This window comes from Coregonus lavaretus (genome assembly GCF_964263955.1).
Source record: "Coregonus lavaretus genome assembly, chromosome: 9".
Taxonomy (NCBI): Eukaryota; Metazoa; Chordata; class Actinopteri; order Salmoniformes; family Salmonidae; genus Coregonus; species Coregonus lavaretus.
In genome coordinates, this window is record NC_139996.1 from 20,439,434 (window position 1) to 20,467,425 (window position 27,992).

At 46.4% G+C, this 27,992-nt stretch overlaps 1 protein-coding gene across 3 annotated transcripts in view; it reads left to right on the forward strand.

Annotated features, from left to right (window-relative positions):
• Positions 1-22,030, forward strand: part of ces2b (carboxylesterase 2b) — a 74,520-nt gene extending 52,490 nt beyond the window's left edge. For 2 of the 3 annotated variants that reach the window (XM_084169147.1, XM_084169148.1), the window contains 9 exons: positions 11,925-12,078; positions 12,197-12,301; positions 12,425-12,526; positions 13,570-13,710; positions 16,096-16,173; positions 16,280-16,427; positions 20,182-20,331; positions 21,177-21,249; positions 21,432-22,030. In XM_084169147.1, the coding sequence (XP_084025273.1) occupies positions 11,925-12,078; positions 12,197-12,301; positions 12,425-12,526; positions 13,570-13,710; positions 16,096-16,173; positions 16,280-16,427; positions 20,182-20,331; positions 21,177-21,249; positions 21,432-21,615 (1,135 nt within the window). In that variant the 3' untranslated portion in view covers positions 21,616-22,030. Of the gene's footprint in view, positions 1-11,924; positions 12,079-12,196; positions 12,337-12,424; positions 12,527-13,569; positions 13,711-16,095; positions 16,174-16,279; positions 16,428-20,181; positions 20,332-21,176; positions 21,250-21,431 lie in introns of those variants that run through there. The other variant, XM_084169149.1, reaches the window with a different exon arrangement.
• Positions 22,031-27,992: the final 5,962 nt, after the last annotated feature.

The following is a 27,992-nucleotide window of genomic DNA, read 5'->3' on the forward strand; positions in this document are numbered from 1 at the left end:
AGATGAACGTACTTTGGTGCGAAAAGTGCAAATCAATCCCAGAACAACAGCAAAGGACCTTGTGAAGATGCTGGAGGAAACAGGTACAAAAGTATCTATATCCACAGTAAAACGAGTCCTATATCGACATAACCTGAAAGGCCGCTCAGCAAGGAAGAACCCACTGCTCCAAAACCGCCATAAAAAAGCCTGACTACAGTTTGCAACTGCACATGGGGACAAAGATCGTACTTTTTGGAGAAATGTACAGTCGTGGTCAAAGGTTTTGAGAATGACACAAATATTAATTTTCACAAAGTCTGCTGCCTCAGTTTTTATGATGGCAATTTGCATATACTCCAGAATGTTATGAAGAGTGATCAGATGAATTGCAATTAATTGCAATGTCCCTCTTTGCCATGAAAATGAACTTAATCCCCAAAAAACATTTCCACTGCATTTCAGCCCTGCCACAAAAGGACCAGCTGACATCATGTCAGTGATTCTCTCGTTAACACAGGTGAGAGTGTTGACGAGGACAAGGCTGGAGTTCACACTGTCATGCTGATTGAGTTAGAATAACAGACTGGAAGCTTTAAAAGGAGGGTGGTGCTTGAAATCATTGTTCTTCCTCTGTTAATCATGGTTACCTGCAAGGAAACACGTGCCGTCATCATTGCTTTGCACAAAAAGGGCTTCACAGGCAAGGATATTGCTGCTAGTAAGATTGCACCTAAATCAACCATTTATCGGATCATCAAGAACTTCAAGGAGAGAGGTTCAATTGTTGTGAAGAAGGCGTCAGGGCGGCCAAGAAAGTCCAGCAAGCGCCAGGACCGTCTCCTAAAGTTGATTAAGCTGCGGAATCGGGGCACCACCAGTGCAGAGCTTGCTCAGGAATGGCAGCAGGCAGGTGTGAGTGCATCTGCACGCACAGTGAAGCAAATACTTTTGGAGGATGGCCTGGTGTCAAGAAGGCCAGCTAGGAAGCCACTTCTCTCCAGGAAAAACATCAGGGACAGACTGAGGACTGGGGTAAAGTCATTTTCTCTGATGAATCCCCTTTCCGATTGTTTGGAGCATCCGGAAAAAAGCATGTCCGGAGAAGACAAGGTGAGCGCTACCATCAGTCCTGTGTCATGACAACAATAAAGCATCCTGAGACCATTCATGTGTGGGGTTGCTTCTCAGCCAAGGGAGTGGGCTCACTCACAATTTTGCCTAAGAACACAGCCATGAATAAAGAATGGTACCAACACATCCTCAGAGAGCAACTTCTCCCAACCATCCAAGAACAGTTTGGTGACGACCAATGCCTTTTCCAGCATGATGGAGCACCTTGCCATAAGGCAAAAGTGATAACTAAGTGGCTCGGGGAATGAAACATCGACATTTTGGGTCCATGGCTGTCAGGGCCGTGTAGAAATGGTGTGGTGTGGAATCAGGTGCAGAAGCAGATTGATAGTCCAATAAACTTTACTGGAAAGTGCGAGGCAATAATCCAAAAACAGCCAGAGGCAAAACGCACACAGGCGTAAATTACAAGCGCGCATAAACAGGCGCGCAAAACTCTTCTCAACTGAGAAGTAAGCAATACAGTAGAGGCGTACCAAACACAGGTACGAAATGACACCTAACACGAAACAATTACACACAACACTACACTAACAACAAGGAAACTAAATAGGGTGCTTAATTAGACATAACACAAGACAGGTGTGGCTAACAGACAAAACTAGTCAAACAGAAAACATAGAGCGGTGGCAGCTAGTACTCCGGAGACGACGACCGGCGAAACCTGCCCGAACAAGGAGGAGGAGCTGCCTCGGCCGAAACCGTGACAGTACCCCCCCCTTGACGCGCGGCTCCAGCCGTGCGCCGACTTCGGCCTCGGGGACGCCCAGGAGGGCGCGGCGCCGGGTGCGTAGGATGACCACGATGGAATTCGGTCATCAGGGACGGATCCAGAATATCCCTCCTCGGCACCCAGCACCGCTCCTCCGGACCGTACCCCTCCCACTCCACGAGATATTGGAGACCCCCCATCCGGCGTCTGGAATCCAGGATGGTCCGAACAGTGTACGACGGAGCCCCCTCGATCTCCAACGGGGGCGGAGGAGTCTCCTCAATCCCGAAGTCCTGGAGTGGACCAGCTACCACCGGCCTGAGGAGAGACACATGGAATGAGGGGTTAATATTCTTGTAATCAATAGGTAGTTCTAACCTGTAACACACCTCATTAAATCTCCTCAGGACTTTAAAAGGCCCCACAAACCGCCGACCCAGCTTCCGGCAGGGCAGGCGGAGGGGTAGGTTTCTGGTTGAGAGCCAGACTCGATCTCCAGGTGCGTACACTGGCCCCTCACTGCGGCGTAGGTCGGCGCTCGTCTTTTGTCGAAGTATGGCACGCTGCAGATGGACATGAGCAGCGTTCCACGTCTCCTCCGAGCGCCCTACCCACTCATCCACAGCGGGGGCCTCGATCTGGCTCTCATGCCACGGTGCCAGAACCGGCTGATACCCTAAGACACACTGAAAAGGGGTTAGTCTAGTGGAGGAGTGGCGGAGAGAGTTCTGTGCCATCTCGGCCCAGGGCACATATCTCGCCCACTCCTCCGGCCGGTCCTGACAATATGACCTCAGAAACCTACCCACATCCTGGTTGACTCTTTCGACCTGCCCATTGCTCTCCGGGTGGTAACCCGAGGTAAGGCTCACCGAGACCCCCAAACGTTCCATAAATGCTCTCCAGACTCTGGAGGTAAACTGGGGGCCTCGATCAGACACTATATCCTCGGGTACCCCGTAATGCCGGAAGACGTGAGTAAATAGAGCCTCAGCGGTCTGTAGGGCAGTAGGAAGACCCGGCATGGGAAGGAGACGACAGGCCTTAGAGAACCGATCCACAACGACCAGGATGGTGGTATTCCCCTGAGAGGAGGGAAGATCGGTAACAAAATCCACCGATAGATGAGACCAGGGCCGCTGTGGAACGGGCAGGGGCTGTAATTTACCCCTGGGCAAATGTCTGGGTGCCTTACACTGGGCACATATTGAGCAGGAGGAGACATAAACCCTCACATCCCTGGCTAATGTTGGCCACCAGTACTTCATACTAAGGCAGTGCACCGTCCGGCCAATACCCGGATGTCCAGAGGAGGGCGACGTGTGAGCCCAATAAATCAACCGATCCCGGACCTCGAGCGGGACGTACGTCCGACCCACCGGACACTGTGGAGGACTAGGGTCGGTACGTAACGCCCGCTCGATCTCCGCATCGACCTCCCACACCACCGGTGCCACCAGACACGACTCCGGTAGTATGGGAATGGACTCCACGCACCTCTCCTCCGCGTCATACCGGCGGGACAGAGCATCTGCCTTCCCGTTCTGGGACCCAGGGATGTAAGTGATCTTAAACACAAACCGGGCGAGAAACATAGTCCATCGAGCCTGGCGAGGATTTAGTCTCCTAGCGGCCCGAATATATTCCAGGTTACGGTGATCGGTCAGAATAAGGAAAGGGTGCTGAGCCCCCTCAAGCCAATGCCTCCACACCTTTAGGGCCTGGACTACGGCTAACAGCTCCCTGTCCCCTACGTCATAATTCCGCTCCGCCGGACTGAGCTTCTTAGAATAAAAAGCACAGGGGCGGAGCTTAGGTGGTGTACCCGAGCGTTGAGATAGAACGGCCCCAATACCGGCCTCGGACGCGTCTACCTCAACTTGAAACGGTAAAGTGGGATCCGGGTGCGCCAACACCGGAGCCGAGGTAAACAGGTCCTTCAGTCTCCCAAAAGCCCTGTCCGCCTCAGCCGACCACTGCAAGCGCACCGGACCCCCCTTCAGAAGAGACGTAATGGGAGCTGCCACCTGTCCAAAACCCCGGATAAACCTCCGGTAGTAATTCGCAAAACCCAAAAACCGCTGCACCTCTTTAACCGTCGTTGGGGTTTGCCAATTACGCACGGCGGACACTCGGTCCACCTCCATTCTCACCCCTGACGCAGACAACTGGTAACCCAAAAAGGAAACTGACTCCTGGAAGAACAGGCATTTCTCAGCCTTGACATACAGGTCATGCTCCAACAGTCTCCTCAATACCCTGCGCACCAGGGCTACATGCTCGGCCCGAGTAGGGCTGTACACCAGAATATCATTGATGTACACCACCACTCCCTGCGCCTGCATGTCCCGGAAAATTTCATCTACAAACGATTGGAAGACTGATGGAGCATTCATTAACCCATATGGCATGACGAGATACTCGTAATGGCCGGAGGTAGTACTAAATGCTGTCTTCCACTCATCGCCCTCCCTAATGCGCACCAAATTATATGCGCTCCTGAGGTCCAATTTTGTGAAGAACCGGGCCCCGTGCAATGACTCCGTCATAGTCCCAATCAGCGGAAGTGGATAACTATATTTAACAGTCACCTGATTGAGACCGCGGTAGTCAATACACGGACGCAGACCTCCATCCTTCTTCTTCACAAAAAAGAAGCTTGAGGACGCGGGAGAAGTAGAGGTCCGTATGTATCCCTGTCTCAGAGACTCGGCAATGTAAGTTTCCATTGCCCTTTTCTCCTCCTGTGACAAAGGATACACATGGCTCCGCGGAAGCGCGGCTCCTGTCTGGAGGTCTATCGCACAATCCCCCTGTCTATGAGGTGGCAATCGTGCCGCTCGGGTTTTACTAAACACGAGTGCCAAATCCTCATACTCAGGAGGAATGTGCAGTGCGGACATCTGGTTCGGACTTTCCACCGAGGTCGCCCCTACGGAAACACCCAGACATAACCCCTCACACTGAGCAGACCACCCTTTAAGAGCCTTCTCTCGCCACGAAATAGTAGGATCATGGGTAGTCAACCAGGGAAGCCCCAGTACCACCGGATACGCAGGAGAGTCAATCAGATAGAGTTGAATCATCTCCTCATGACCCCCCTGCGTCATCATCCTAAGTGGCGCTGTGAGCTCCCCAATCCACCCAGATCCTAACGGACGACTATCTAAGGCATGTACGGGGAAAGGCTTATCGACTGGAAGGAGGGGAATCCCTAACTTAACACAGAATTTACGATCTATAAAATTCCCAGCTGCGCCTGAATCGACTAGCGCCTTATGCTGGGAACGAGGTGCAACCTGTGGAAAACAAACAGGTAATGTAAAGTGGACGACAGAAAGCTCTGGGTAAGTAGGGCGCCTACTCACCTGGGAGAACTCCCCACTGTATGGCCTGCCATCTCCCTCCTCAGGGAACCCTCCCCGGCACCTAGCCGCGGTGTGCCCTCCGCGGCCACACTTGGTGCAGGAGACTGCTCCCCTCGGGTTCCTACCTCTTTTCGTTCTAGCACCAGCCCCTCCGAGCTCCATCGGACTCGGCTCGGAGGTGCTGGAGGGTGGAATGGGAGGCCCCCATCTGGGACGCCCGCGGGTCGTGAGTAGGTTGTCCAGACGAATAGCCATGTCCACAAGCTGGTCAAAAGTTAAAGTAGCGTCCCTACACGCTAACTCCCTGCGGACGTCCTCCCTAAGGCTACACCTAAAATGGTCTATGAGGGCCCTCTCATTCCACCCCGCGTCAGCCGCTAGAGTCCGGAACTCCAGTGCGAATTCTTGAGCGCTCCTCATCCCCTGTCGGAGGTGGAATAGACGTTCCCCCGCCGCTCTTCCCTCTGGTGGATGGTCAAAGACCGCACGAAAGCGGCAGGAGAACTCCGCATAGGTGACTGTGGCGGAGTCTATTCCCCTCCATTCGGCGTTGGCCCACTCCAACGCCTTGCCGGTGAGACAGGAGATGAGGGCGGAAACGCTCTCGTATCCCGAGGGCGCCGGGTGTATAGTGGCCAGGTAGAGCTCCACTTGCAAAAGGAAACCCTGACACCCGGCAGCGGAGCCGTCGTACGCCCTCGGGAGCGAGAGCCGAATCCCACTGGGTTCCGGTGGATGAGTAGGCAGGTTCTCTGGTGGTGATGGAGCGACCGGTGGGGCTGTGGGAACACCGCTGATCTCCCAGCGCCGAAGAGTGTCCATGACGCCCTCCAACGCGTGCCCGATCCGATTGATGCGATGTTCCTGTCCCTGGAGACGGTCCTCCACGCTGTCGACTTGTGCTCCTGCTGATTCCATCGAAGTGGTGTGTAATTCTGTCAGGGCCGTGTAGAAATGGTGTGGTGTGGAATCAGGTGCAGAAGCAGATTGATAGTCCAATAATCTTTACTGGAAAGTGCGAGGCAATAATCCAAAAACAGCCAGAGGCAAAACGCACACAGGCGTAAATTACAAGCGCGCATAAACAGGCGCGCAAAACTCTTCTCAACCGAGAAGTAAGCAATACAGTAGAGGCGTACCAAACACAGGTACGAAATGACACCTAACACGAAACAATTACACACAACACTACACTAACAACAAGGAAACTAAATAGGGTGCTTAATTAGACATAACACAAGACAGGTGTGGCTAACAGACAAAACTAGTCAAACAGAAAACATAGAGCGGTGGCAGCTAGTACTCCGGAGACGACGACCGGCGAAACCTGCCCGAACAAGGAGGAGGAGCTGCCTCGGCCGAAACCGTGACAATGGCCAGGAAACTCCCCAGACCTTAATCCCATTGAGAAACTTGTGGTCAATCCTCAAGAGGCGGGTGGACAAACAAAAACCCACAAATTCTGACAAACTCCAAGCATTGATTATGCAAGAATGGGCTCCCATCAGTAAGGATGTGGCCCAGAAGTTAATTGACAGCATGCCAGGGCGGATTGCAGAGGTCTTGAAAAAGAAGGGTCAACACTGCAAATATTGAATCTTTGCATGAACTTAATGTAATTGTCAATAAAACCTTTGACACTTATGGAATGCTTGTAATTATACTTCAGTATACCATAGTAACATCTGACAAAAATATCTAAAAACACTGAAGCAACAAACTTTGTGAAGACCAATACTTGTGTCATTCTCAAAACTTTTGACCACGACTGTACTCTGGTATGATGAAACAAAAATAGAACTGTTTGGCCATAATGACCATCTTTATGTTTGGAGGAAAAAGGGGGTTGCTTGCAAGCCGAAGAACACCATTCCAACCGTGAAGCACGGGGGTGGCAGCATCATGCTGTGGGGGTGCTTTGCTGCAGGAGGGACTGGTGCACTTCACAAAATAGATGGCATCATGAGGAAGGAAAATGATGTGGATATATTGAAGCAACATCTCAAGACATCAGTCAGGAAGTTAAAGCTTGGTCGCAAATGGGTCTTCCAAATGGACAATGACCCCAAGCATACTTCCAAAGTTGTGGCAAAATGCCTTAAGGACAACAAAGTCAAGGTATTGGAGTGGCCATCACAAAGACATGACCTCAATCCTATAGAACATTTGTTGGCAGAACTGAAAAAGCGTGTGCGAGCAAGGAGGCCTACAAACCTGACTCAGTTACACCAGCTCTGTCAAGAGGAATGGGCCAAAATTCACCCAACTTAATGTGGGAAGCTTGTGGAAGGCTACCTGAAACGTTTGACCCAAGTTAAACAATTTAAAGGCAATGCTACCAAATACTATTAGTGTATCAACTTCTGACCCACTGGAAATGTGATGAAATAAATAAAAGCTGAAATAAATCATTCTCTCTACTATTATTCTGACATTTCACATTCTTAAAATAAAGTGGTGATCCTAACTGACCTAAAACAGGGAATTTTTACTAGGATTAAATGTCAGGAATTGTGAAAAACTGAGTTTAAATGTATTTTGCTAAGGTGTATGTAAACTTCCGACTTCAACTGTACATTAATTTCTACAAACATTAATGACATCACACTTGCTCAGATCAACATGTTCTCACATGTTCCCACTGTATCCACACCCATCATGCCCATCTCACAATATTTTCTCTCCTTCCTCATCCTTTGAATATCTCCAGTGCTTGTAATATTTTATGCCATATGGCTTCAAATTGTACTATTTTGTTTGTCTCTCTAGCCCAAATGTTTTCAATATTTAGATAGTTATGCATTTGATTCATCCACTTTCTTAACGATGGAGGGTCATTTGATTTCCAGTTTTTAAGCAAACATTTTTTTCAAAATGATTGACGAGTCCAACTCCATTGGGTGTTTTTCCTCACCCTCATATGCCATGTTTTGAAATATGCAGATAGAAGTTTAACAATATAAGTTTAATCTGTCTGACAGCCAACTTTCTACCTCCGCCCATAACTTTTGGACATTATAGTAGGCATGAATCATTTAGTCACTGTTAGTTTTACACTTAAGCCATGACTCTGCCGTTGTGCTTTAGAATTTGTCAATTTTGTCTCTTGTATAACAAATTCTGTACATTAGTAAATGTCCAATAACTGTAATTTCGTTAGTTCTGTTCCAACACTCCCTCCATCTTGTGCCAATATCAGTTATTTTTAGGTCTTGGTTCCAATAGTTTATATATTTTTCTAAGAAATTGTCAGTTGGATAGGCTTTAATTCTTAATGACCAAGGGGTTTTCAGTATCAACACTGTAAGGTTAATTTTGGTGGTGTAGTTAATGAGTATATTTGATGTCTATTTCACCTGTTTTGGGTCTATGTTTCAAGAACAGCGCCGGAGAAGATGGCTGCCGTTTTACAGCCCTCTAACCAATTGTACTATTATGTGTGTTTTTCCGCGTTATTTGTAATTTATTTTGTAAATAATGTTTCTGCCATCGTCTCTTATAACCAAAAAGAGCTTCTGGATATCAGGACAGCGATTACTCACCTCGTATTGGACGAAGATTTTTTCTTCAACGAGGCGGCCGCGAAGGATATCATACAAACACCCGACAAGGCCCAAATCCCCGTCATTCGCGTGAGGAAGAGACGGAGATATCGTGGACGTAGATCGGGGTGCCTTGTAAGGATCCGACGGCGAGCGAGTAAACTGCCTCTTCCATCAATCCTATTAGCCAACGTTCAATCATTTGAAAATAAATTGGATGACTTAAGATTACGGTTATCCTACCAACGGGACATTAAAAACTGTAATATCTTATGTTTCACCGAGTCGTGGCTGAACGACGACATGGATTTCATACAGCTAGCGGGCTATACGCTACATCGGCAGGATAGAACGGCTGACTCCGGTAAGACAAGGGGTGGCGGTCTGTGTATATTTGTAAACAACAGCTGGTGCACAAAATCAAATACTAAGGAAGTCTCGAGGTTTTGCTCGCCTGAGGTAGAGTATCTTATGATAAGCTGTAGACCACACTATTTACCAAGAGAGTTTTCATCTATATTTTTCATAGCTGTCTATTTACCGCCACAAACCAATGCTGGCATTAAGATTGCACTGAATGAGTTGTACAAGGCCATAAATCAACAGGAAAATGCTCATCCAGATGCAGCGCTCCTAGTGGCCGGGGACTTTAATGCAGGGAAATTTAAATCCGTTCTACCTAATTTCTACCAGCATGTTAAATGTGCAACCAGAGGAAAAAAAAACTCTAGACCACCTTTACTCCACACACAGAGACGCATACAAAGCTCTCCCTCGCCCTCCATTTGGCAAATCTGACCATAACTCTATCCTCCTGATTCCTGCTTATAAGCAAAAACTAAAGCAGGAAGCACCAGTGACTCGGTTAATAAAAAAGTGGTCAGATGACGCAGATGCTAAGCTACAGGACTGTTTTGCTAGCACAGACTGGAACATGTTCCGGGATTCTTCAGACAGCATTGAGGAGTACACCACATCAGTCACTGGCTTCATCAATAAGTGCATCGATGATGTCGTCCCCACAGTGACCGTACGTACATACCCCAACCAGAAGCCATGGATTACAGGAAATATCCGCACTGAGCTAAAGGGTAGAGCTACCGCTTTCAAGGAACGGGACTCTAACCCGGACGCTTATAAGAAATCCCGCTTTGACCTCTGACGAACCATCAAACAGGCAAAGAGTCAATACAGGACTAAGATTGAATCGTACTACACTGGCTCTGATGCTCGTCGGATGTGGCAGGGCTTGAAAACTATTACAGACTACAAAGGGAAGCACAGCCGCGAGCTGCCCAGTGACACAAGCCTACCAGACGAGCTAAACCACTTCTATGCTCGCTTCGAGGCAAGCAACACTGAAGCATGCATGAGAGCACCAGCTGTTCCGGATGACTATGTGATCACGCTCTCCGTTGCCGATGTGAGTAAGACTTTTAAGCAGGTCAACATCTCACAAGGCCGCAGGGCCAGACGGATTACCAGGACGTGTACTCCGAGCATGTGCTGACCAACTGGCAAGTGTCTTCACTGACATTTTCAACATGTCCCTGACTGAATCTGTAATACCAACATGTTTCAAGCAGACCACCATAGTCCCCGTGCCCAAGGACTCTAAGATAACCTGCCTAAATGACTACCGACCCGTAGCACTGACGTCTGTAGCCATGAAGTGCTTTGAAAGGCTGGTCATGGCTCACATCAACAGCATTATCCCAGAAACCCTAGACCCACTCCAATTTGCATACCGCCCCAACAGATCCACAGATGATGCAATCTCTATTGCACTCCACACTGCCCTTTCCCACCTGGACAAGAGGAACACCTACGTGAGAATGCTATTCATTGACTACAGCTCAGCATTCAACACCATAGTGCCCTCTAAGCTCATCACTAAGCTAAGGATCCTGGGACTAAACACCTCCCTCTGCAACTGGATCCTGGACTTCCTGACGGGCCGCCCCCAGGTGGTAAGGGTAGGTAACAACACATCTGCCACACTGATCCTCAACACGGGGGCCCCTCAGGGGTGCGTGCTCAGTCCCCTCCTGTACTCTCTGTTCACCCATGACTGCATGGCCAGGCACGACTCCAACACCATCATTAAGTTTGCCGACAACACAACAGTGGTAGGCCTGATCACCGACAACGATGAGACAGCCTATAGGGAGGAGGTCAGAGACAACCTCTCCCTCAACGTGACCAAGACAAAAGAGATGATTGTGGACTACAGGAAAAAAAAGAGGACTGAGCACGCCCCCATTCTCATCGACGGGGCTGTAGTGGAACAGGTTGAGAGCTTCAAGTTCCTTGGTGTCCACATCACCAACGAACTATCATGGTCCAAACACACCAAGACAGTCGTGAAGAGGGCACGACAAAGCCTATTCCCCCTCAGGAGACTGAAAAGATTTGGCATGGGTCCTCAGATCCTCAAAAAATTCTACAGCTGCACCATCGAGAGCATCCTGACTGGTGGCATCACCGCCTGGTATGGCAACTGCTTGGCCTCCGACCGCAAGGCACTACAGAGGGTAGTGCGTACGGCCCAGTACATCACTGGGGCCAAGCTTCCTGCCATCCAGGACCTCTATACCAGGCGGTGTCAGAGGAAGGCCCTCAAAATTGTCAAAGACTCCAGCCACCCTAGTCATAGACTGTTCTCTCTGCTACCGCATGGCAAGCGGTACCGGAGTGCCAAGTCTAGGTCCAAAAGACTTCTCAACTGCTTCTACCCCCCAAGCCATAAGACTCCTGAACAGCTAATCATGGCTACCCGGACTATTTGCACTGCCCCCCCACCCCATCCTTTTTACGCTGCTGCTACTCTGTTAATTATTTATGCATAGTCACTTTAACTCTACCCACATGTACATATTACCTCAACTACCTCAACTAGCCGGTGCCCCCGCACATTGACTCTGCAACGGTACCCCCCTGTATATATAGCCTCCCTACTGTCACTTTATTTTACTTCTGCTCTTTTTTTTCTCAACACTTTTTTTTGTTGTTGTTCTATTTTTACTTTTTTTGTTAAAAATAAATGCACTGTTGGTTAAGGGCTGTAAGTAAGCATTTCACTGTAATGTCTGCACCTGTTGTATTCGGCGCATGTGACCAATAAAATTTGATTTGATTTGATATGTTGAAGACATTATTTGACTTAAGTTTCCCATCTCTTCCATACAGCACAGGAGACAAGTATGCCCCAGGGAACATGGGACTACTTGACCAGGTGGAAGCTTTGCGGTGGGTCCAGGAGCACATCCACAACTTTGGGGGCGACTCCAAGTCGGTCACCATATTTGGAGAGTCTGCTGGTGGAGTGAGTGTATCATTACTGGTGAGGACACAAACACACACACACACACACACACAAACAGAAGCACACACACATATACACTCACATATTGTTTGTGCTTTTGAATAGGCTCTTAACATTGTCGTTTTTTTATCGCTAGCTTCATTCACCGTTGTCTGCTGGTCTGTTCCATCATGCGATAGCTGAGAGTGGTACTGCAGCTATGGAACCTATCATAAATTCCGACCCCTTGTCTGTGGCCCAGGTATTTTCAAACTCTGTCTCTCCACCAAAAGAAAGGTAAACACAGTCATAGGTCTACCTCACACCATCAATATCCTATTTTTCATCACAACCATGGCAAGTGATTATTATGTTTGTCTCATAGATGGTGGCAACCATATTGGGCTGTAACAGCAACAACACAGAGCAGATTGCAGACTGTGTGGAGAAGTTGACTGCTGATGACATAGTTAATGTTCATAAACAGGTGAGATGTCCTGGACACCAGAATGATTTGAGCACTGTTCTCTGATACAAAAGCCACAACAAACTTTTAGGCTCAGTTATATTTTCATTTTTGTCTTAAAAAAAAAAAAATCAGTAGGGGTCTCAATTTACTATTGAGAGTAAGAATAGTAGAACACACCAGGTGCCATTTTCTCTTGTTATGCCAGTCACTGACAGTCACTCAATTAGCCATGTCAGCTAACAATTTTTAGATTGGTAGTTAGTCTAGCCAGCTATCTAAACTTGTAGTAATCATGGCCGTATACCGACGGGGCACGCAGGGCACATTCCCAGGGTCCCTGACCTTCAGGGGTCCCCCATTGATTTTGTTAGTAATTTTCACTCAGATATCACATTAACATGGCATAAGTTATTACAAAATGTGTAGAATTGCAGGAAATCTGCTTTAAAACTGCAACAATTTATCTCCATCCCCCAGAATTGCAGAACATTATATGTAAAAATAAACAATTTCTCTTTGACCCATGGCAAAATGAGTATATTTGCTTGACATTTGTTCTAAAATTGCAACATTTTCTCTCCACCCCATGGAAAAATGTGTAGAATTGCAGAACATTTGCTTTAAAACTGCAAAATTTTCTCTACACCCCATGGCAAAATGTGTAGAATTGCTGGAAATGTACTTTAAAACAAAAATATTTATCTCCACCATCAAGAGGGGGGCCACCAAAATGTTTTGCCACAAGGTGTGAGGCCCCCCAACCAAATCTCGCTTAGGGCCCCCAAAAGGCTAAAGCCGGCCCTGTATTTGCAGTAAGCAACATTTACATTTTTACATTTTAGTCATTTAGCAGACGCTCTTATCCAGAGCGACTTACAGTTAGTGAGTGCATATGAATTATACTAAAAACATAGCCTACAGTGTTTTCCAGCGAGCCATGTTTGTGAGCGAGTACTGAGCCTAACTTTCCCCTTAGGCATACTGCTTGAATGCAGTGTGACTTTTCAGTTTTATCTGGCAACGCCTGAATAATTATGTTCTCAACATCTGTCTTTTTAAAGAACAAAATGTTGCGAATTGGTGTGACTGTTGACGGGCATTTCCTGCCCAAGTTGTTGACTGAGAGTTTCCAAAACCATGAGATGCACAAGGTGCCATTTATGACGGGCACCAATACTGACGAAGGTTGGCTACTGGCGAACGTAAGTCAGCTTTGAACATGTATTTCAATATGTATAACAACTGAATATTGGATGTGATATTTTACGTGACTTGGATAGCACTTTAAGTTAAGATCATTAAGTTAACAACATAAAGTTGTTATTTCTGCTGTTTAGGAATGGTTTCAACAACTACAGGTAAAAGTCAGTAAATTAGAATATTTTGAAAAACTTGATTTATTTCAGTAATTGCATTCAAAAGGTGTAACTTGTACATTATATTTATTCATTGCACACAGACTGATGCATTCAAATGTTTATTTCATTTAATTTTGATGATTTGAAGTGGCAACAAATGAAAATCCAAAATTCCGTGTGTCACAAAATTAGAATATTACTTAAGGCTAATACAAAAAAGGGATTTTTTAGAAATGTTGGCCAACTGAAAAGTATGAAAATGAAAAATATGAGCATGTACAATACTCAATACTTGGTTGGAGCTCCTTTTGCCTCAATTACTGCATTAATGCGGCGTGGCATGGAGTCGATGAGTTTCTGGCACTGCTCAGGTGTTATGAGAGCCCAGGTTGCTCTGATAGTGGCCTTCAACTCTTCTGCGTTGTTGGGTCTGGCATTCTGCATCTTCCTTTTCACAATACCCCACAGATTTTCTATGGGGCTAAGGTCAGGGGAGTTGGCTGGCCAATTTAGAACAGAAATACCATGGTCCGTAAACCAGGCACGGGTAGATTTTGCGCTGTGTGCAGGCGCCAAGTCCTGTTGGAACCTGAAATCTCCATCTCCATAGAGCAGGTCAGCAGCAGGAAGCATGAAGTGCTCTAAAACTTGCTGGTAGACGGCTGCGTTGACCCTTGATCTCAGGAAACAGAGTGGACCGACACCAGCAGATGACATGGCACCCCAAACCATCACTGATGGTGGAAACTTTACACTAGACTTCAGGCAACGTGGATCCTGTGCCTCTCCTGTCTTCCTCCAGACTCTGGGACCTCGATTTCCAAAGGAAATGCAAAATTTGCTTTCGTCAGAAAACATGACTTTAGACCACTCAGCAGCAGTCCAGCTCTTTTTTTCCTTAGCCCAGGTGAGACGCTTTTCGCGCTGTTTCTTGGTCAACAGTGGCTTGACACGAGGTATGCGGCAGTTGAAACCCATGTCTTTCAAGCGTCTCTTGGTGGTGGATCTTGAAGCCCTGACTCCAGCAGCTGTCCACTCCTTGTGAATCTCCCCCACATTTTTGAATGGGTTTTTTTTCACAATCTTGACTAGGGCGCGGTGATCCCTATCGCTTGTACACTTTTTCTGACCACAGTTTTTCCTTCCCTTTGCCTCTCTATTAATGTGTTTGGACACAGAGCTCTGAGAACAGCCAGCCTCTTCTGCAATAACCTTTTGTGTCTTTCCCTCCTTGTGCAATGTGTCGATGGTCGCCTTTTGGACAGCTGTCAAATCTGAAGTCTTCCCCATGTTTGTGTAGGCTTCAGAACTGGACTGAGAGACCATTTAAAGCCCTTTGCAGGTGTTTTGAGTTAATCAGCTGATTATTTTGTGGCACCAGGTGTCTTCAAAATGTAACCCTTACACAATATTCTAATTTTGTGACACACGGAATTTTGGATTTTCATTTGTTGCCACTTCAAATCATCAAAATTAAATGAAATAAACATTTGAATGCATCAGTCTGTGTGCAATGAATAAATATAATGTACAAGTTACACCTTTTGAATGCAATTACTGAAATAAATCAAGTTTTTCAAAATATTCTAATTTACTGACTTTTACCTGTATAGTAACAGCTTTAGGTTATATTAACATGTTATATCGTTCTTTAGCAATTGCTTTTCAAATGCATAGGAATGTAGTCGTTTTTTAAAATTAATATACAAGTGGAATGAGGGAGAGTCACTATTTCACTTTTATACACAATTACAATGCTCTTACCAAAGTACTGTGTAAGATGATAATACAATGTTGTTACTATGGAGAGTAACACATGTTTAAAGGGATAGTTTGGGATTTTTGCAATGCCCCTTTATCTACTTCCCTAGAGTCAGATGAACTTGTGGATACCATTTTTATGTATCTGCATCCAGTATAAAGGTACTTAGAGGTAGTTTCGCAAGCCAATGCTAAGTAGCATGCTAGCTGTTCACATAGACTTCAAGTCATTGCGCTAACACTAGTTAGCAATTGCGTTAAGCTAGTTAGCAACTTCCTTCAAACTGTATGCAGATGCATAAAAATGGTATCCACGACTTCATCTGACTCTGGGGAAGTAGATAAAGGGCCTCATTGCAAAAATCCACAACTATCCCTTTAAGAGTAACTTAACGTAAAGTGTCACTGTGACTTGATTTTCATTTTCCAATTGCAATGGTTGAATGTTGTACTCCCTGTACTCCCTAGATGATGGCACCTCCTGGTTGGGTGGATGGAATAGACCGGGATCAGGTCATGCCTCTTCTGGCATTATGTTACCCTGATGTAAGTATATGCAGTCACACCTGCCAAGAAATTGCTCAGATGAAATGCCTCATTACTGATTACAATACATGATGTGGCTTCACTGAATGGTCTTTGTCTCCTTCAGCCCAAGGATCAGTGGATAACTGAGCTGATAGCAGATGAATACCTGGGAACCTCTGGAGATCGGATTAAAAACCGTGATGGGTTCACTGAGCTGGTTGGGGATGCTTTGTTTACCATTCCTGCTCTTACGACAGCAGGCTTCCACAGAGGTAAGCTCAGGAGTCAATGACATTAAAGTGGATGTAGATGTTTCCTCACCCTGAAATTAGTGTATGGGCCGGGAGAAACTCTAATCCATGTTTTTTTTTTTTTTAAACAGCCGCTACAAACGTAAACTAACTTTAGCCACCGCTAGCTAAAATCAATGGAAGTGATAGGGGCAACCGTCCAATATTGTACATTTCATCATGACCAAATCAACAAAAATCAACTCCATCTAACATCAAATAAAATTCAAATACATTTTTATTGGTTGCATACACATATTTAGCAGATGTTATTGCGGGTGTAGTGAAATGCTTGTAAATCAAGTTATAAAATTCGGAACTTCCACTTTTTACTCTATTAATTATTAGAGGTTCAAGCGGCTAAACTGGGTGAAACCGTATTACATTTGTTGCCGTTTATTATTATTAATCCGGTTCTGCCAAAATTTGGTGAAAATATGCAAATTCCCGTGAGATAATAAGGAGGATGCAACCCTGCATGAAGGACCATGGGCCACACCCTCTCATGCAATGCCATGCTAATTGGCCACATGGTGGCGCTATTACAAGCAATTAAAAATGCACATTTTTGAAAGGTCACGCCCTCACCCGGTGTGACCTAGAGTCCTGAAATTTGGTATATTTATCCATCTCTTCACATTAAACAAAAAAGGATCAAATATGATGGATTTTACTCCATTTTGAATTTAGTGGAAAACACTTAAAACGCTACTCCTCTGGCACCGAATGACCGATCTGCACGAAACTTGATATATGGCATCAATGGACCAAGGTAAGTCAACACAATATTTTCCAGGCTAGCATCTCAAACAACATGGCCGCTACTTACCAATAAACATTAATGTGGCCGTGGTCTGGCACATAAATGCATATAAATCAGACACGGATATTAGTATTTTAACAAAACTTGATACACATCTTCCAAACACTGATAAGACTCAACATAAGCACACACATTGAGATCCACCACACAATGGTGCTATATCTCTTGATCTATTTGACTCGGCGATGACATTTTTCAAACATGCTCAGGGATGTGAGTCTAGGTTTGACCTTATGGTGGCGCTGTTGGACAGGAAAAACAATAATACAAGCTCATTGGCTTATAGCGGCCATGTTGTTTAAGGTAGAGTCTTGGGAAAAAAATATGTGTGTCCATAGATGCTATTGTGATGAGGTGTGAAGGAAGGAGTTAGGCGCAGGAGGTAAAATACCGAAGTCAAGAGTTTATTCCGTTTACATAAATCAAACACTCCCAGCATGAAAACGAAACTAATATAAGGGAAAATATTCCACCTTGGCAAGTACAAATGGAAGCTCAACCGAGCTACTCGCTCTCAAAATAAACAATCACTCACAAAGACAAGGGAAACAGAGGGAACACTTATACACATACTAATTAGGGGAATGAGCACCGGGTGTGTGTGATTGACAAGATAAGACATGACAAGTGGAGTGATGAGAATGGGATCGGCAGTAGCTAGTAAGCCGGTGACGACGAACGCCGAAACCTGCCCGCACAAGGAGGGGAGGCAGCCTCGGCGGAAGTCGTGACAGTACCCCCCCCCCCCCCCTTGACGCGCGGCTCCAGCAGTGCGCCAACCCCGGCCTCGGGGACGGACAGGAGGACGTGGAGAAGGCTGAGTCAGATGGCGACGGTGGAAATCCCTCAACAGGGAGGGATCGAGGATGTCCCTCCTTGGGACCCAGCACAGTTCCTCCGGACCGTACCCCTACCACTCCACGAGATACTGAAGGCCCCCCACCCGACGCCTCGAATCCAGTATGGAACGGACTGAGTACGCCGGGGCCCCCTCGATGTCCAGAGGAGGTGGAGGAACCTCCCGCACCTCAGACTCCTGGAGTGGACCAGCTACCACCGGCCTGAGGAGAAACACATGAAAGAAGGGGTTAATACAGTAATCAGTGGGGAGTAACATGCTGTAAGTTACCTCGTTTATCCTCCTCAGGACTTTAAACGGCCCCACAAACCGCGGGCTCAGCTTCCGGCAGGACAGGCGGAGGGGTAGATTCCGGGTCGAGAGCCAGACCCGATCCCCCGGTACGAAAACCGGGGCCTCCCTGCGGTGGCGGTCAGCGTTCGCCTTCTGACGACGCACGGCGCGCTGGAGGCGAACGTGGGCAGCGTCCCAAGTCTCCTCCACGCGCCGAAACAAGTCATCCACCGCAGGAGCATTGTTCTGGCTCTGGTGCCTATCCCTACCTCGGACGCATCCACCTCCACTACGAATGGTAGTGATGGATCGGGGTGAGCCAGTACCGGGGCGGAGGTGAACAGATCCCGCAATCTACTGAAGGCCAAATCAGCCTCAGCAGACCAGCGGAGCCGGGACGGCCCACCCTTCAACAAGGAGGTAATGGGAGCTGCGACCTTGCCAAAGCCCTGAATAAACCTCCGATAGTAGTTGGTAAAGCCAAGGAAGTGCTGCACCTCCTTCACCGTGGTTGGAGTCGGCCAATTACACACGGCTGCAATGCGATCTCCCTCCATCTCCACACCTGTGGTAGTAATGCGGTATCCGAGGAAGGAGATTGACTGCTGGAAAAACTCACTTCTCTGCCTTGGCATAAAGATCATTTTCCAGCAGTCGGACCAGTACCATGCGAACCAGGGACACATGCTCGGCGCGCGTAGAGGAATACACCAGGATGGAAGAGTAGCTCAACCGAGCTACTCGCTCTCACAATAAACAAAGACAAGGGGAACAGGGGGAACACTTATACACATACTAATTAGGGGAATGGTGTGTGTGATTGACAAGACAAGACATGACAAGTGGAGTGATGAGAATGGGATCGGCAGTAGCTAGTAAGCCGGTGACGGCGAACGCCGAAACCTGCCCACACAAGGACGGGAGGCAGCCTCGGCGGAAGTTGTGACAGCTATATACTAAATTTTGGTCCAATTGGTCAAGCGGTTCTGGAGAAGAAAACGTTTAAAGTAGTCAACATCATAAAAAAGAGTCCAAAATACAGGTAACTACTAAAATGAAGGAAACACCAACATATAGTTTCTTAATAATGCTTTGGGCGACCACGAGCCACCAGAACAGCTTCAATGTGCCTTGGCATAGATTCTACAAGTGTCTGGAACTCTATTGGATGGATGCGACACCATTTTTCCACAAGAAATTCCACAATTTTGTGTTTTGTTTGAAAACGCTGTCTCAGGTGCCACTGTTCAATTGGGTTGAGATCTGGTGACTGAGACACACACACACACACACACACACACACACACACACACACACACACACACTTTAAACCCCCCTATGCTCCTTTGAGACCCTTCTTTCAAAGTCACTGAGATCTCTTCTTCTAGCCATGGCAGCCAAAAATAATGGCCAACTGGGCATTTTCATACATGACCCTAAGCATGATGGGATGTTAATGAGTTAATAAACTCAGGAACCACAGCTGTGTGGAAGCATCTGCATTCAATATACTTTGTATCCCTCATTTACTCAAGTTTTTCCTTTATTTGGTAGTAACCTGTACATCAAAAGCATGTTGCATGATCTGTTTGATTTTGAGTTCTGATATTCAGCAAGCATGGTAAGAGTACAGAAGTAGCTCATCCTAGAGTGATGTGTCCAATTTGTCCTGATAGTGGTGCTGTGGCTGCTTGCAGCTATGTTTTATATATGTTCTTAGTTTGTGGAGATGGTTGTGTGCAATCTTTCCATAATTGTTACTGTCTTATCCCACACAACAGATGCAGGTGTGCCTGTGTACCTGTATGAGTTCCAGCAAACTCCCAGCATGCTTAAGAAGATGAGGCCGAGTTTTGTTGGGTCTGACCACGGAGATGAGCTTATGTTTGTTTTTGGATACTGCTTCACAACATCACATATTACAATTGATGGTAAATAAATACTCTACCAACTCTACCTGCAATATATACAAAAGTATGTGGACACCGCTTCAAATTAGTGGATTTGGCTATTTCAGCCACACCCGTTGCTGACAGGTGTATAAAATCGAGCACACAGCCATGCAATCTCCATAGACAAACATTGGCAGTAGAATGGCTTTACTGAAGAGCTCAGTGACTTTCAACGTGGCACCGTCATAGGATGCCACCTCTCCAACAAGTCAGTTCATCAAATTTCTGCCCTGCTAGAGCTGCCCCGGTCAACTGTAAGTGCTATTTTTGTGAAGTGGAAACGTCTAGGAGCAACAACGGATCAGCCGCGAAGTGGTAGTCCACACAAGTTTACAGACAGGACCGCTGAGTGCTTCCAACTTTGTGGCAACAGTTTGGGGATGGCCCTTTGCTGTTTCAGCATTACAATGCCGCGTGCACAAAGCGAGGTCCATACAGAAATGGTTTGTCGAGATCGGTGTGGAAGAACTTGACTGGCCTGCACAGAGCACTGACCTCAACCCCATTGAACACCTTTGGGATTAATTGGAACACTGACTGCGAGCCAGGCCTAATCGCCCAACATCAGTGCCCGACCTCACTAATGCTCTTGTGGCTGAATGGAAGCAAGTCCCCGCAGTAATTTTCCAACATCTAGTGGAAAGCCTTCCCAGAAGAGTGGAGGCTGTTCTAGCAGCAAAGGGGGGACCAACTCCATATTAATGCCCATGATTTTGGAATGAGATGTTCGACGAGCAGGTGTCCACATACTTTTGGTAATGTAGTCTATGTCATACAAGCACTCACCACTAACTAGCTACTAACTCTGGAATTGTGTCTTACAGCCTTATGTACAGAGGAAGATGAACATCTTAGCGGAATCATGATGAGTTACTGGGGCAACTTTGCTCGTACAGGGTAGGAGCTTGTTCTATGTTTTTAAAACAAATATTTTAAACAAAAATAATAGGTAACAGTTATAGATTCTTAACTTCACTGTGTGTGTGTGTGTGTGTGTGTGTGTGTGTGTGTGTGTGTGTGTGTGTGTGTGTGTGTGTGTGTGTGTGTGTGTGTGTGTGTGTGTGTGTGTGTGTGTTTAGGTCTCCTAACGGGGCTGGCCTGGTTCAGTGGCCACAGTACGGACCAGAAGGAGATTACCTGGGGATTGGGCTGGAGCAGGTACCTGGTCAACACCTGAAGAGGGACCGTTTCACCTTCATGACAAAGATCCTCCCTGAGAAAGTGCGTTTGGTTCAAGAGAAGATTAAGCACAGCGAGCTGTAAAGCTCATCTCAAAGGTTTTGCATTATTCAACTCAGACTGTTAACTGAAATCAAACTTCAAATGTACTGTGGTATTGCTAACAATTGAAGGTTTTATTTTATATCTGAATGCCTTACAGGATCAAGAGCACAATGTAACATGACCTAGAGCACAAATTAACAATGATATGGATGCACTGAATGTATGAATACAATCTCATATTAACTTTTAAGGAAACACTGAAACACTTATTCTACCGTGAGCTACCTCATTGACCCTTACTAATCCAAGTTGATCTTATGGCATTTACATGGAGAATTTAGTCCTGTGTAGCTCAGTTGGTAGAGAATGGCGTTTGCACTAACTGTAAGTCGCTCTGGATAAGAGCGTCTGCTAAATGTTTTAAAAAATAAATAAAAATCCAAATGCAACAGTTCATTGACTAAAAAAGACTGTGTTTTTTTCATTTTCCAACCCACTGCTATTCACTGGAGTCATTTGAGGCGGCTCTAGTAGTAGGCCTACAGTATGTGAAGCGAGCATGACATGCCTTGGATATTTTCTGGGAATAGGGCAGCAGGGGTTCTGCAGGGGTCAACAAATGAGGCTCTTCCTGAACTTTTTCTCTGCTCTCCCAGTGTCACCTGCCTGCAATTGCTAATAACCCATCCTCAACCACCCAACTAGGCTATATGGGCCCGATTTCGACTTAGGAAATCATGCTCTTCTTATGCATGCCTTTCCTATGCACTTCCCAGTAGTTGTTATTCAGACTTACCTTATGAAGGTGTGTAAGTACATTTATCTTAGCCATCCCTTTAAATATGTGTAGCCTACCTTTCAGTTCGAATTTTGTCGACAGACTCAATAGAATATATTGAGAGAAGGGGTTAAGAATATTAGGGATCAATTAAAGAAAGCCATCTAAATATATGCATATTCAGCTTCAGCACCAATTGATAGATTTAAAAAATACTCTGATCTTGTAGATTATTTAGGGTTAGGAAAGTATTTATGAATCATAAAAAACAGGTTTGGAGAGCCTTTATGCACGAATGAAAGAAAACGATGGTTTGATTCATTCAGAAAATGACACTTTCAGTTCTTTAACCCATGGTAATGTTGGAAGATTAGTGTACATATAATTATAATAGGGAGAATAGTGTACAATAGTAGGCTATACCCTCGTCTATTGCCCACACTAACTATGGAACTGTGTGATGACACAGCCAAGTATTGCGTCATGCATCGGCTTCAAACAGTTAAGGCTTGGTCTGCGTTCCACTCCATAACGATTTGATTAGCCGACATGTCTTTTTTTTTTATATTATCAACTGTTACAAATGATCCTCAGCAACAACCACATGTCCGTGATGGCGTTTACAGAGGAAGCAAATGAAGCTAAAGAAACAATGTAATTAAATGGAATGATAATGTAGGCCATACCAACTGAAGGGAACTAACAGTAAATTGGCAGTTGATATGTGTTGTTATTTGTCTCCAGCGATTATAAGGTAAAGTATTTCTAAAACAAGTCATCAAAGCAAATGTATTTATAAAGCCCTTTTTACATCAGCAGATGTCACAAAGTGCTTATACAGAAACCCAGCCTAAAACCCCAAACAGAAAGCAATGCAGATGTAGAAGCACGGTGGCTAGGAAACCTATCTAGAAAGTCAGGAACCGAGGAAGAAACCTAGAGAGGAGTACTAAAGTACTTGGAACCGATGGGTTCGCTAGACATTATTAATGGTTTCCTCACGTGTAAAGGAGGGGGAATTATTGAGAAGGGTGCTACTGCAGCCCGCAATTCGACGCGTTCGAACCCCTCTTTATACTTTTATTGGTACATATTTAAGCTATGACTCCTGTACATAGGAAGAGGCCTTCCAGTACAGTAGATGGTGGTAATGCACTATAACGTTGGGTGCCAACCGCCGATAAACCCCACAGAAGAAGAGGCGGGGATAGCTAGGAAACACCGGTAGTGTCCTTCGCCCCAACCTGTCGGGCACTGTTTTCCTGCAGTTCTGTTAAAGATGGCGAGGGCAGATGGGAGCAAAGAACACTGTGTGCTAGCTTAGCCAGCTAGTCCTAAGGAGGACTCTGTTACACAGCAGGCTGAGGCAAAAATACCTATAGATAATACTTTTATTTCCCTTTTGTACCACATTCAAAAGTGTCACACAAGCATGAAAAGGAATGCCCACATGCAGGAACGCCCCCGAATTGCGGGCTGCAGTTGCACACTATTGGAATTATTTGGGATTTAAATCAAAGTCAGAATACAGCATATCTGTAGACACACCTCCGCCACACCTTCATTTATTCGATCTCCACCCAAAACGAATAGCAGGTGAATAGCACTATTCCCATGCTTAAATTCAAGGTCAGAATACGCATAGAGAGAAAAGTGCATAAAAACATTATGTTCCATTTACACGCGCTTAACTCAGGTCGGGATCTGGCCTATCGTGATATAGTCCCCTGTAGCTCAGTTGGCAGAGCATGGCGCTGGCAACGCCAGGGTTGTGGGTTCGTTTCCCACGGGGGGCCAGTTTGAAAATGAATGCACTCACTAACTGTAAGTCGCTCTGGATAAGAGCGTCTGCTAAATGACTAAAAATGTAAATGTAATAAAGTGAAAATCTGAGGCCCGCACCCGACCCTAACCTGCAAAAATTGAAAATCTGCTGTAGGCTACAGTCAGAGACAGCAGAACGTTTTTTGACAGGGGTGCAGGATTTTTTGGGGCCCAATTTAGATATGTTTCTGCTTATAGTTTCCAACATTTTGGTGGGTATTTGTTAGTCAACCTGTCTATAAGATACATGCAGCTTCTCTTCTGTCATTATATGTTGCCCTAGAGGACTAAATAAACCCTTGTTCACCATAATAATGTCATAAATTATAGAACATCTGTAAAGTTTTCTCTGCTTTGTAAGCGGAGCAAAGACGTTTAGGGACCCGGGAGAAAATGCAATTTAAAACAACTAAAACTAGTGGATAAGATTTTATTTGCAAAATTTCCAAATAACATCAGTTTGACCAGTTGTAAGGAAATAGAAAGCTGGGAAAAATACCCAACATGTTTCTGATAAGATTTCAGTTCGGCTTGGATGCATATTTAAAGTGGTTGGAATACTAAAGCTTTTATGATGCTGATATAACAGCACCTCTACAGATGGTCCCTAAATGTGTATTCCCATTCTCTCATGATGCTGAAAGAAATAAATCTCTACTCCTGTTCCCGAGACAAAATGTACATTTGGTGTATAATTTTACTGCAAGAAATATTTAATTCTGCAGGAGTTAGTCTTTAATATTATGTGAGAGGTTCAGAGGAGGCTGGTGAGAGGAGCTACAGGAACAGGCTCATTGAAATGTCTGGAATTGAATTTTTGGAAAGGTATCAAGCACAAACATATGGAAACCACATGTTTGACTCCGTTCCATTTATTCCATTCAAGCCATTACAATGAGTCCGCACTCCTATAGCTCCTCCCACCAGCCTCCACTGGAGAGGTTATAGACCTACAGTCAGTGTCCAGATTTAAGTTTCCATTTAACCCATCTGAACAGTAGGCTACAGTTCCCTTGACGTGCCATAGGCCTATTTGAAGTCCCCTTCTTGTGGCTGTCAAATTTGTATAGCGGCTCACAATCATCACATATAACATACAGTGAGGGAAAAAAGTATTTGATCCCCTGCTGATTTTGTACGTTTGCCCACTGACAAAAAAATGATCCGTCTATAATTTTAATGGTAGGTTTATTTGAACAGTGAGACAGAATAACAACAAAAAAATCCAGAAAAACGCATGTCAAAAATGTTATAAATTGATTCGCATTTTAATGAGGGAAATAAGTATTTGACCCCCTCTCAATCAGAAAGATTTCTGGCTCCCAGGTGTCTTTTATACAGGTAACGAGCTGAGATTAGGAGCACACTCTTAAAGGGAGTGCTCCTAATCTCAGTTTGTTACCTGTATAAAAGACACCTGTCCATAGAAGCAATCAATAAGTCATATTCCAAACTCTCCACCATGGCCAAGACCAAAGAGCTCTCCAAGGATGTCAGGGACAATATTGTAGACCTACACAAGGCTGGAATGGGCTACAAGACCATCGCCAAGCAGCTTGATGAGAAGGTGACAACAGTTGGTGCGATTATTCGCAAATGGAAGAAACACAAAATAACTGTCAATCTCCCTCGGCCTGGGGCTCCATGCAAGATCTCACCTCGTGGAGTTGCAATGATCATGAGAACGGTGAGGAATCAGCCCAGAACTACACAGGAGGATCTTGTCAATGATCTCAAGGCAGCTGGGACCATAGTCACCAAGAAAACAATTGGTAACACACTACGCCGTGAAGGACTGAAATCCTGCAGCGCCCGCAAGGTCCCCCTGCTCAAGAAAGCACATATACAGGCTCGTCTGAAGTTTGCCAATGAACATCTGAATGATTCAGAGGAGAACTGGGTGAAAGTGTTCTGGTCAGATGAGACCAAAATCGAGCTCTTTGGCATCAACTCAACTCGCCGTGTTTGGAGGAGGAGGAATGTGTCAAGGTAGATGTAGGTGGGTGTGGTGGTGGAATCAGGCGCAGGACGCAGAACGTTAGTCCAACAGACTTTAGTAGATGCACACAAAAACAATCACGAATCAATGCCCTGAGGCGAAAACTCCGCACGTAGGCGAAAATAACGGGCGCACTAACAGGTGCGACAAAACACTCCAAACAATATGGAGAAATAGCTCAACCGAGCAAACAGTAGAATAACAGCCTACCGGCACGACAGTAAAACAATAACACACAACACTAGACAAACACAACAAGAACTTATAGGACACTAATTACACTAAACGATAACAGGTGTAACAACAATCAGACAAAAGCAAACGAACATAGAAACATGCAACGGTGGCAGCTAGTATTCTGGAGACGACGAACGCCGAAGCCTGCCCGAGCAAGGAAGAGAGGCAGCCTCGGCCGAAACCGTGACAGTACCCCCCCCCTTGACGCGCGGCTCCAGACGTGCGCCGACTCCGGCCTCGGGGACGACCAGGAGGACGCGGAGCAGGGTGCGTCGGGTGCCCACGATGGAATTCCGTCAGGAGAGACGGGTCCAAAATGTCTCTCCTCGGCACCCAGCACCGTTCCTCCGGGCCGTACCCCTCCCACTCCACTAGATATTGGAGACCCCCCATCCGACGTCTCGAATCCAAGATGGACCGCACGGAGTACGCCGGTGCCCCCTCGATGTCCAATGGGGGCGGAGGAGTCTCCCTGATCTCACTTTCTTGGAGTGGGCCAGCTACCACCGGCCTGAGAAGAGACACATGGAACGAGGGGTTAATACTTTTATACTCAACAGGTAGTTGTAATTTGTAACACACCTCGTTCAACCTTCTCAGGACTTTAAATGGCCCTACAAACCGCCGACCCAGTTTCCGACAGGGCAGGCGGAGGGTCAGGTTTCTGGTAGAGAGCCAGACTCGATCACCAGGTGCGTACACCGGTCCCTCACTGCGGTGGAGATCGGCGCTCGCCTTATGACGACGGAGGGCCCGCTGCAGGTGGACGTGTGCAGCGTTCCATGTCTCCTCCGAGCGCCGCACCCACTCATCCACCGCAGGAGCCTCGATCTGGCTCTGCTGCCAAGGTGCCAGAACCGGCTGGTAACCCAACACACATTGGAAAGGGGTTAGGTTAGTGGAGGAATGGCGTAGGGAATTCTGGGCCATTTCGGCCCAGGGAACGTACCTGGCCCACTCCTCCGGCCGGTCCTGGCAGTATGTTCTAAGAAACCTACCCACATCCTGGTTCACACGTTCCACCTGCCCATTACTCTCCGGGTGGTAACCCGAGGTGAGGCTCACCGAGACCCCCAACCGCTCCATAAAAGCTCTCCAGACTCTGGAGGTAAATTGGGGACCTCGATCAGACACAATATCCTCGGGTACCCCGTAGTGCCGGAACACATGGGTGAATAGTGCTTCGGCGGTTTGCAGGGCAGTAGGAAGGCCCGGCATAGGGAGCAAACGACAGGCCTTAGAAAACCGGTCCACAACGACCAGTATAGTGGTATTCCCCTGTGAAGGAGGAAGGTCAGTGAGGAAATCCACCGAGAGGTGAGACCATGGTCGTTGTGGAACGGGCAGGGGTAGTAACTTACCCCTAGGCAGATGTCTAGGCGCCTTACACTGGGCGCACACCGAGCAGGAGGAAACATAAACCCTCACATCCCTTGCCAACGTGGGCCACCAGTACTTGGCACTAAGACAGTGCACTGTCCGGCCGATACCAGGGTGTCCAGAGGAGGGTGACGTGTGAGCCCAATAGATCAATCGATCCCGAACCTCGAGCGGAACGTACTTCCGACCCTCCGGGCA